Here is an 11,813-nt window from a genome sequence, read left to right on the forward strand (position 1 = left end):
GGTGCCCTTTCCAGGAGACTTTCCCGGGGCAGAGCCACTGAGCACCTCCTGCTTCCAAAGCCAAATTTTTTTCAAGGGTTGATTATAAAAACCTTAGTAATTCCTATGCATCTAAATGAATGTTTCCTTCCAAATCCTGCCCAAAAATGTCTCATCCTAACTAAAATTATCCTTCTTCACCAATATTAGCCATTAAAAATTCCTGAGAAATAATACCAGTTTGAATATGCAGTCAAAATGTTCTCCTGTCTTATTATGTACAGGTGCTTGAAATCACATCAAGAAATAGCCTGCATGGAAGATTGCAACATGGGTGTGTGTTAGGGGAACACCCATGAAGCCTTGTGCTTAGCATTCAATGGTTGCCACAAAATTCCTTAGGAGGAAGACTTGAAATCATTATGGTGCTAGAAACAGTGTGGAGGCCAGTTGGCAGAGGAAAGTGAAACATTAGAGCCACCAGTGAAGGCTCCTGTTGGGCCCTACCTTGGTGTTTCCCTCCCCCCTCGCTGAGCCTTTCAGCCTGCTATAGCAAGAAATTGTTTACACCTTTGACAGCTGCTCTTAGCCCTGATTTGGGGCTGGGATTTTCCATGGCACCCTTCCTCCCCACTCAGCTTTCCTGCTTCTTGTTTTTAAGAAGCTGTTTATGCCCCTGATTGGGCTGGAACTTTCACCACACAGACTTGTCCTATTTTTCTGGTTGGGGATTTTCACCTGCCTTGTTGTTTTTCCACGGCTTTTGCCTCTGGTATATAAGGAGATCTCAGTAAAGCCTTGGTGGCACTCGCTAAAAAGGGGTGACCCGTGTACGTGTTTTCTTTCAACCCCACAAACCTACACCCGATATTCACACACTGTCGGCGCAGGCACTGACAATAGGTATCCCAATAGAAACTAGTAACTAGATTTAATCAAACTATCACATTAATGCCATATTTCGTGGTATTTTTTTTTTTGCTCTCCTAGAACCTGGAAGAGGCTTGGGGTTTTCTAATCCTACTCATAATTTATTAATCTTCCCAACACTATGTGCTTTGTTCTGTTAATGCTAACAGCAGCATCCAATACCTAGGATATTTTCTACTGACATGTGTGACGTGAGACAAAACAGTCCCTGTCATCCCTCACCTGAATAAACTTCCTTAGAGGACAGTGTAGTTGGAGGGTCCTTCTTTCCTCTCCAAGATCGAGAAACATTTCCAGTCTCCAGACAAGTGTGTCAGCCATTGTCCAGTGACTGTCTTGAGATGTCCACATTGTCAGCTGAGTGTCGTCATCCAGCCTGCCCTGTAATTGTTGTAGATGATTAATAGGGTTCCAGCCCTAGGATTTAATTCAGTGCTACAGTACCTGCCAAACATGCTCAAAGCCCTAGCTGCCACCCTAGTCCTGTGTGCTCTAGAGAAAGAAAATAAAGAACCACATTGTCTATCAAGTTTCTCCTCCAATAGAAGGAGAATCTGCATCTGGTCTTTTAAGTAACTCTAAGCCCCAGCTTCCCCACAGCTCCCTCCATCGATTCCATTATTGGTGCATTTTCAGTAACGCTCACTTTATTTTTGGTGTGCAAAGAATATGCACCATGTCAGTAAAGTGTGTGTGTATGTGTGTGTGTGTGTGTTCATCCATGAACTCACTATAAATTATTATCAAATGACCCAGAAGACCGTGGAGAAACCTGTCGATGTGCATGCAGAATTATGTTACTACCGTTCCATGGCACCTTGCAGGGAACACTGAATTAGTGGGCCGCTTTAATAGAGCCTAAAACCAGGCTATGCATGGTTTTCGGTGAGATTGTGATGTGCAACACCACAACAGAGATAAGCAGAAGCTTCATTTATTCCATGCTGCTGTTACCAAGAGGAGGCAAAGCCTCATCCCATAGAGAGTCTGGTAGGATCTGATGAAGGGCAATAAACTCAGGGTTGAAATCAAGCCTTTAGAAACAAAGAGAAAAATACAAAGTCAAGGAAAGCAAGAGCTGTCTTTTCTTTTCTTCCTCTTTTTTTTTGAGAAGATCCACAAGAGAGACAACCCCTTCCTCAAACTAACAATGCACAAGAGAGACAATACATGAATTAAAAATCAGAAATGAAATGAGGGACATAACAATAGACACCGAGCAAATTCCAAAATCATTAGTTCTTACTCCCGAGGACTTTACGCCAGAAAACTGGAATATTTATTCGATATTGTTGAATTTGTAGACAGATAACAATTACCAAAGTTAAATCCAGATCTGAGAAGGTATCTGAATAATACCCCTAAGAAAATAGATACACTCATTAAAGGTTGCATACATTATATATTATATTGCTTTCTTTTTGCATGATTAAACCCCTTCAAGGACATTTAGCTATGTTATAGAAAGTGTTACTTTTAAAACAAAAGGACAAAGAGAGAAATTGAGGAGTCACTGAGAGACACTTCCCAGACAGGATCAAGGAAAGACGGCTGAGAGATGCAAGCAGGGGCTGCAATGCTGCCCTTGAGAAGAAAATGTTTTTCTCACTTTACCTTACACTATGCTGTACTGTGTCCGTTTTTTGTGGAAGCGGCTCTCATGCTCTCTGGGTTATGACAAGGATATTGTGATACTAGGAAGAGGGGTGATTTGCTATACAGATATTTTAAGAAGAAGGCTTTGCTTAGTCTCACTTCTTTGCCTAGTCTTGCCTCAGTCGTTCCTGGTATCATGGGAATAACGATCTTATTATATCTTGCCAAAAGGGAAAGTGAGGTAATCCATATTCATGCCTATATAAGGGTTAATAAACTTGCAGCTGCATGCAGTTGCATCTGCCTTTGCTCTGCATCCCCTGTGTCCTGGTTATTTGTGACCGTACCTGGGCCCCCAACCCACTAGATGTTGACAAGCATCACCCTTCTCACTGTCAGGTTTATTTTCTTTCTTTTTTGAAATCTATGATGTGGAGGCGTATTACAGCAACAATATGAAATAGCAGGCGGGCATGTATGAAAATTGCTGTGTTTAAGCTAGGTGTGGGGACACGTCCTCAAAAGGAGCTGTTAAAATGGGAAACACATAATGCATTTGTTGCTGGAATTGAGTTGCCTCAGCTGTATTGCTCTGCCTGCTCAGTGTCCATTCAACATCACTCTGTTTCTACAGAGGAACTCAAGGTTTGCCCCAGCCGCCTGTGAGCTGTGATATGGGCAGAGAAAGGCCAGGACACAGTGGTGATTTCCCACTCCTCAGTTATGCTGAATTTTCCACTACTGTACTTGTATACACAAGTACAGTGTGGTCAGTTATTATAGATATTTGTCATTTCTTACAGAGGGCAACTATGATTGACTACACCCAATTCTATAAAAAACAAAACTCAAGAAACCTGGCCCTTGGCAGCAATGAATCAAGAAATATCTAGGATGGTGGGGCATGAATTCTGCCAAGCAATGAACTCAGATAGGTGGGGTTGTGAGGAAGATGTATGGTTGAATATCCCAATAGGTTCACGTTGTATCATCTTGATTTAATCTAAGGACAATGAAGTGCAGTATCTCTGATGGCTTTCTTCTAACCCCTTGAAAGGTTCACTGGGGTTTGACCTCAGTTCTTCATTCTTCTTGCTGGGGCAGCAACACTCAGGGAAGCTTGAGATTTCCATAGGCACAGTATTAGGCTAGAAATGCTGAGTAGGTGATACTAAGATATTCAGATGGTGATACCCATTTCATTTGTTCTTAACGTGGACCTAAGGAAAGACAGATCAAGGTCCTTAGAATACAAAGATCATTTCCAGTTCTTTTCTACCTTTCCTGAATGAAAGACTGGTTGGTAGAGAATGGTAAAAATTCAAGAATTGGTAGATGATGCTTTGAATGGAGGGTGGGTTTCTGTGCTGGTTATAGACAGGGTCTCAATTACCCCATCTTGTTCTCTACGTTGCTCGTCAGGTTCACTTTGAGCTCAAATAAAGCTGCTTCCACTTTCCAACAGGTAGTCTTACAAAGGGGCCTCCAAGGACTGTGAGGACAGCATTAGCCAATGAGAGCTGAGGTGTGTAACCCACAACTATAGCTTTATCTGAAAGACCCTCAGAGAGAGGAGACTCTCGCTCCAGTCCTGAGGACAATCACCACCCCATGAACACACAGGACTCAGTCTTGATGTAAAAACAAGAGGTTTACTTTGGGATACCAATGCACTGGGGCTCGACATGGTCCTCACGCAGGAGGGATGTGAGGAGCCTCAAACAACAGAAATGTACAGCTTAAACAGTCAGTTAAGATTACACAGTTTCATTAGCTCAGCTATTTCGTGCCAAGGATAACTAGGCAGATGTTTCTCATCCTGGAATTTCTGGGATAAGGCCTTAACCATATCAATGTAGCTATTTCAGTAGGAAGGACGTCTGACTTAATATATGTTTTCTTATCCTGGGGTTTCCAGGACAAGGACCAAGGATATCTGTCTTGGCAGTTGTTTCTCTTCTGGAGTTCCCAGGACAAGGCTATAGCTATGTCAGCCTATAGCACAGCTGCATTCAGTACCAAGGACATCTCACTTCTATAGTGGTCAGTCAGCTTCCCAGAGATGTTTCCTGTCTTGTAATTGCCCTGCAGTAAATATGTTCTATACCCTCTGTTCTTATGGTCAGGCAGCTTCCTAGAGAGTGGGTGGGAATGTGCTTTCTGTACTTTCTGGTCTATTGTCTAACGTCTAGGGGCTAAGCGAGGGCCAGCTTAAAAGATTCTCATGCTTAAGAAATGGCTGTACTGATATCAAACGGGGATCTTTCATATCCACTTTCTTCCAAGTCTACCAGCCATCTCAGATTGTTGCTGTAATATGCCTGACAATCAAGGACACAGAAAAATAACTTGATACGCAGCAAGGACATGGCAATCATATCCTGTGTCGTTATGTAGGTTCTGGATGAGGTTTGTTCAAATGACAATATTGCACAAAGCTTTATATAGGACCCATCAAATTAAGGGTCACTATGCACTGTCATAGCTAAAGTTGCCTGCTCAGAAGTGACCACTGGATCACTCTTCTGTAACTTCACATGAGAGGCTTGTGCTTTTTGTGATTTTTTATTTTTGTGTTTTTTTTCTTATTTTTATTTATTTATTTATTTATTTATTTATTTATTTATTTATTGCTTTATATGTTGTCCGGAAGATAGTTCAAGTCATTGATCTGCCCCCAAAATCTGAGCTTTGCTACTAATACTGTAAACAGTATTAGTGTATGCATTCAATAAAATAACTGGTTTTTTTTTTTAGTATGATAGATGCTTTTGTGTTTTGTGGGGTGATCCATGAAACAGGAGTGAAGATGCTTGTTTCTTACTCTGTCCACTGAGTTATGTCTCTAGGCTTGTCCTACTCCTTTGGCTGCATCCCCCCCCCCCACATCTGCTGACTATTTTATTTTTCAGATGAAATCACACGTTATAGCTTAGAGAGGCCTGTAAGCAATCCTACTTTGGTAACTTAAGTGCAAAGAGGAGAGCCCCACACTCAGCCTGAGGGTGCATTCACTGGTGGATCCAATATTTCAGTTTCCTCTCCTAACAGATCACCACGTTGTTGCCAGGACCATAATGAATGCAATTCTTTCTCCTAAGGAATCTGGTGGCAACTGTCAAATATTAAGCACAAAGCTTCAGGTTGTACCTATAACACACACCCACATCGCAACCTACCCGACAGGCTATTTCTGGGTGTGATTTCATGCACCTGCACATGATGAGACAGGAGACCTCTTTGGCTACTTACAGGAACTGGTGTGATTTCTCAGTAATCTTTAATGGGTAATATTGCTGACTGAGGAGAATTTGAGGTAGGATGAAACATTTCTGTGCAGGGATTGGGGAGGAAGCACTCATTTAGATACATAGCAATGACTTAGGTTTTTCCAATCAAGCCTAGAGCCAAATTTGGCTTTGGAAGCATGTGGTGCTCAGTGGCTATGCCACAGGGAAGTCCCCTGAAAAGGGCACATCAGCTTTTGCTCAGTACAGGGAGAACATTAGCAAGGAGGCAAAGTCTGTTATCCGTGACATCAGCCGTCCCTTCGTGGACATTCTATTATCTCCTAGAGAGACCTTGGAATCCCTGTGATGTCACCAGTATCGTTGTGACAACCAATTCCCTACTTTTTCTCTTAGTGTCCAAAGGATATATCCACAGACATGTTTGCCCGTCTTTGTAGGCACTTTGGGAGAGTTGATGTTGATAGAGAAGAGTCTAGAGTGCAGCAAATGAAACCTAAAGGTAATGATGGACACAGGACATGGGGAATGTGGAGTAAGTTCTGGGCAGTGTATGTTGAGCTTCCTGTCAGGGGTGTGTGTGGGGGTCTTCCGCTGGCCTTTATAGCAATGGGCCACAACCACTGGAACATCTCCACAGATATTGAATTCCATGATTATCACAATTCCTGAAAGTCAAGGTTTTCACATCATTAGTTTCTCCATAACCACATGGAGGATATGGCAATGCCTATGCTATTATTGGGTGAACTTCTAGTCTTTACTTTTACAGTGCATTCAGTATGTTAAATTGATATAATAACACCATCAGGAGTCATTTAGGGTATAACTTTTCTGAATTAAACAGGGCATCAATGTACTTCACTTTCATTGCTTCTTTAAAATCAGTGACTATCTAACAGTAGTAAGAGGGAGAGAACTGTGCTCCTGGCCATGACCTTATATTCTTAGAACTCCTCTGACTACCTCTGGCAGACGGGGCCAATCTTACCTTCATATATTAGAGGTTCTGTGTGGCAGATATTTTTCTACAGTAGCCAAACTATATGGAGCAGGTAGAGAAAGAGCCTGTAACCTATTGGCACTTCTGGGGCATTTGTCATTTCAGTAGGGGGAATTAATAAGTCTGTTGACCATGTCCTCCCCCTACATGACTCTTTAATGCAAAGTTATTGGACTAGAGTAACAGTGTAGGATATCTGAGTATCCCTGATCAATCAAGTCATTGTGGATGCTGAATTGATGATCTGACTTCTGAAACCAGAGGGGTGAGGGTCCTGAAACCAGGTTGTAGCCTGCGTACCTGATAATAATCCTGGAGAAGGCATCTCTCTGGTACTTGTAAGCCTGTGTGGGCGGGCATAGGGAACACCTGGCTGCTTACATCTCTTGGTCTCTATATAGTAGTGGGGGAACTGTGATCCACTTAGGATGCCAGTTACACAGACCAAACTCCTTGCAGTGACACTGGCTTCCAAGCATGTTTTCCTGTTTGGACCTCACTGTGGTCTGTGTATGCTCTATGCATTCGCCCCATGCGGGTTCACTTGTGTTCTTCTACCCACAGAGGCCTGCAGACAGACATCATCCCCTGAAAATGTCCTAAACAAGATGCAGGCCAACGAGGAAGAGGAGAGGCTGAATAGAGAACTGGAGCTAACTACCAAGGAGAGAAATGAGCTGACAGAACGCCTCCTTTATGTGACAGGTGGATCCATGAGCAAGAGGTATGCATTGCTCCAAACAAACGACCTTGTTCTAAACCTCATCTCCCATAGAGAGGAGATTCAGAACCTGACCCTTACTGAGGAGTGAGTTTGGAAATGGACTCTCTGATTCCGCCTGTAGAAAATCTGAACTTGTGATCTGAGTGAAGATTTCAGGGATAAAGTCACTGAAGCATGAGTTCCCAGTGTACAATTGGAAAGCCCTTGACAGGTGGCAGCTTTGCAAGGTTCTAGGTGCTGTGAGTTTGTGGAGAGTCTTTGCACTTGCTAGGAAGGTGACTGAACACTATCATCTCCTGGCAGCAGCCTTAGGTGACAGGTCCCACATTGTTCATATCAATGTTTAACTAGAAGGCCTGAGGCTCTGGCTTGTTCTTTCTTGTCTGTGTGCCTTAAACTCTGAGACAGTAATGGTGCATATATTTCTACTGATTCTCATTGTGCTCTTTCCATATTTGTCTCTCTTTCTCATTCTCTGATTCTGTTTACTTTTCTTTTCTTGTGGGTGTGTCCCAGTTTGTGTGTCTGTGTGTGCACATGTCTGCATGCGTATGCACAACTTTTATATGTTTCTATGTCCCTGCACACTTGGAATTTAGGGGTCTGTTTTTTGACCTCAGGATTTACCTGTATAATAGTTTCATGGAGGTGTAAGTGCTTTATTTTGGAAGCCCCACTTTCAACAGCACAGTACATTGCCTGTGTGGTCACATTTGTCTATACATTTGTATGCCTTGGGCAGATTTAAGTTTGTGGCAATATCTGGTCTCATCTCCAGAATTATGTGTACTGTCTGCCTCTAGAATATTAGTTATTCGGCTTGTAGCATTCCACTTGTCAAAACAGGAAAAATGAAATCAGAGGTTTCTGGATGTGTGTGTGTGTGTGTGTGTGTGTGTGTGTGTGTGTGTGTGTGTGTTTGGGTAAGCTCTGTGGCCTAGGCTCTTGACAGCATAACAGGTTAGAATGCAGATCCTGCCCTCCTGATTGAAAAAACTGAGCCAGGGAACCCTTTATCTGGGTGCTTAGCTCTGTTGTCCTGGGCACACAATTCCAAGTTTCTGAAGCTGAAGAAGATCCAAATATGTAGAATTCAGAAAGTGTCCTTCCAGGGCTGGGGTAGTACAGGACACAGCCTGAGTTCCTATAATCCTAAACCTCGATGTTCACTGGGTTCTATCTTCCTGGGGCCAGCTCCTACTTCAGGCCAAATCCATTTTATGAAATCTTGAAGATGAAGGAGAAAGAGGTCATGTCATTACTGCACAACTTAGACACAAAGAACATTGAACATCGTGAGAAATTTCAGGAGCTCAAGAAGGAGATTAACTTCTATCAGTAAGTACTGGTCGGAAGGGCCCATCACTTGTGGAATGGCCATGTCTGCCTCTCTTTGTTATGGACCGGAGGGTCTGCAGCTCTGGGCCCATCTCTTCTGCTGTTTAAATATCACTGTGCCGTGGGTCTTTTGGACTCAGTTTCAGTTCCATAAGAGACTGTGACTCATCACCACAGTGTCTATGCATCTTTAGAAGGCTCTGGATAGAACTACACTGATTCAGGCATCAGAGTGTTATTAGGCCGACCTGGGCCTCTGGGGTCATACCAGGTTTAACAAAGCTCAATGTGTGGACCACATGGTTAGCATGAGCTCCCTTGGTTCTACTGTCCTCTTGTGGTTATTTGCTGACTACTAATTGATGTTGCCCCGATGCATTGGGCTTTCATGGATAGTTGTAGTTCTTTTGGAGAGACATGGACTCTTATTTGTGCTTGGATCACAGAAACAATTTATTCTTCCCTGGATTGGCCATTTGCTGTTTGTGCAGCAGTCTTACATGTATGGCGATGTATTCTATGAAGTCTTTATAGGTATCTGGGTCCTGGTAGAGTTTGTGGGATTTGGCAGTTGGAATGGGAGGAAGAGGCTTCAGGATCTTACTATGCAGAGTGTGTTTCCAGCAACCTGCACAGCCGGCTCCTGATGGACCAGGCATGTATGAAGAAGAAGTTGGTCACATTGAAGCAGGAGTGGAAGGAGTTACAGCGATATTTGTTTGAGTTGAACCCGAAGGATGAAGACGAACAGGAGAAGACCAGCAACCTCCAGACCCAGCAAAATGTGGTAGGAACAAGCAGCTGAGTCAGATTAACAATGTCTGATACCATTTGCCTATTGGATACATCTTTGCTTCCCCTATCACCTTTCTAATCTCCCCACACCCAGTCAATCACCCACCTCATGTGATAGAGTTATTCATTGCTCTGTCTATGCACAAGTATTCTGGGATGTTAACCACTCTTCAGAAACTGAATTATGGGCAATTATACTTCTCTGCCCTTTTTGAAACTGCAGTCCAGAAATGGTGACAGAGGAATAACATATCACATGACTGCATATCCCTATCACAGATTGGATGCTATGAAGAGTTTTGAACGAGTTCTTGGTCATGTGACAAAGGTCATACAGGGGTCATGTGATGGTTGGAAGCACCTTGTAGGGATAAGAACCAAGTGCAAATGGCAAATGAGTCCTGGTCATTGGCTTTGATCTGGGTATCATGTGGCTTTCTCCTTTCTTCCTGCACCCCAATTAGGTCTCTCCCCATTTCCCCATTCTTGGTTTGCACTGGTAGAGTCTGAGGAGCAGCTTGTTCTCCCTCAGTACTGTGAGGGTTGCTGGTGATGTTCCCAGCCTGCAGAGATATCAGCAATGATTTCAGTGAAAAGATCAGTGCTGTCTGTCCAATGCAGCTGAGGGGACAGAAGGCAGCAACTTGACAGCTGGTATGCATGTCCCCACCAAATCAGTGTCTTAATAGCTGCCTTCTCCTCCCAGGTCTCAGGAACTGCAGGAGACATGGCATAGGACAGATCCCAGGAAGACAGCCCCCTGAGGAATGAGTTTCTCTCTCAGGAGTTCCCTGTGACGACAATCCTCACAGTCAAAGACTTTTTGGGGGAATATTCTTCTTCTCAGATAATTTACTCAATGTATAGAGACCCTACATTTATGTATCCGTATGCCAGCCTGTCTGGTTGAGGTCTTTCTCCTCTCTCATACCGACAACACCATTTGAGAGACAACTGAGGGGACTACCTTGGCATCTCACGTCCTAGAGGAGAAACAGCACTACAACTGTGTTTCTAAATGTTCATTAAGAAAATGCTGTTAAGAAATGTTTTTGGTTATGATTTTCATTGAAGTTCTCTTTTTGTTATTTCATAGTTATATATTCTTGTTACTGTTTTTCTTTTTTTATACCATTTTAGTTGTTCATTTTATGCCTGTTTTTTGTAAATTGTATTCCTTATGAAGAAAAATTGATTTGTAACTCTTGACTCTTAAGACTATCTTATTCAAGGGTCCTTTCCCCTCCTGTAGACTTAGAACTGACAACTAGATATGGATCTTTGCATGGTCCAGTGAATTCAAAGCCACCAAGGTGTACACAGGGTGATAGTGTCTTTTGTGTGGATAATGTGACTTTTTTTATGGACACACACTGTATGATGTAATCACTGACATACTGTATCCATGCTGTATTGTCTTCTGCTCATCCTAGTCTATATCAGCCTACAACACACATTCCTTATTGACTGTGTGCACCAGATATTGAGTAACACACACTCATGCCTGTAGAGCTGCAGAAAAAATGACAACTTTCACAAAGGATTATAGAATAATCCTAATCGAGAACCATGTGCCTCAGTTTTTCTTACAATACAGCATTAGTATTAAACCACAAAGATAATGACCATCAACGTCATTTTGGGAAATAGGTTTTTATAGGTGCTGTTTCACTTGATCATTCATATGCTGTGTTTTTTATTGTCGCTGATTATATTTATTTTTATCATGTAACTCAATGGATCTTTTTTTTTTCAAATGTATGTCTGGTCCACTCCTGAGTGCATTTCCCTGATGATCCAAAAGAGGGAATAGCATTCCCCATTGTAGATGATTGTTAGGGACCATGTGGCTCTTCTGAGAGAGCAGCAGATGCTCTAACCTGGGAGTCATCACCACAGCTCCTGTAGGTAGCTTTTGTCCTTCCAGGGCATGTGCTGTACTAGGTGGACACGATCACCTCCCATTTAGGAGAGAGATCTCAGGAGATGTGTATGTACAGGTGGTTGAGCAGTGCCTGCTCAATGTGGTAGGCTGCTAGGCAACCAACTGAACCCCAGCCCTGCTCCACCTGCATTCTTCGAGGCAGAGTTTCTATAGCCCAGGATGGTCTAGAATGCAGCATCTACCTATGTCTTTTTTCCACTAATGCTAGGATGAGGAGCATATGTCCTCCACACCCTTCTTTCCAAACAATGAACA

At 42.9% G+C, this 11,813-nt stretch overlaps 1 protein-coding gene across 1 annotated transcript; it reads left to right on the top strand.

Annotated features, from left to right (window-relative positions):
* Window positions 1-6,103: 6,103 nt before the first annotated feature.
* LOC134483540 (disks large homolog 5-like) lies at window positions 6,104-11,337 on the top strand. Its single transcript, XM_063278769.1, has 5 exons — window positions 6,104-6,255; window positions 7,321-7,480; window positions 8,675-8,818; window positions 9,443-9,605; window positions 10,320-11,337. Exons 1-5 carry the CDS (start codon window positions 6,174-6,176, stop codon window positions 10,347-10,349), a joined length of 579 nt encoding a protein of 192 aa, XP_063134839.1. The 5' UTR covers window positions 6,104-6,173; the 3' UTR covers window positions 10,350-11,337.
* The last annotated feature ends 476 nt before the right edge of the window (window positions 11,338-11,813 follow it).

The sequence above is a fragment of the Rattus norvegicus genome, chromosome 19, assembly GCF_036323735.1.
Source record: "Rattus norvegicus strain BN/NHsdMcwi chromosome 19, GRCr8, whole genome shotgun sequence".
In the NCBI taxonomy this organism is placed as follows: domain Eukaryota; kingdom Metazoa; phylum Chordata; class Mammalia; order Rodentia; family Muridae; genus Rattus; species Rattus norvegicus.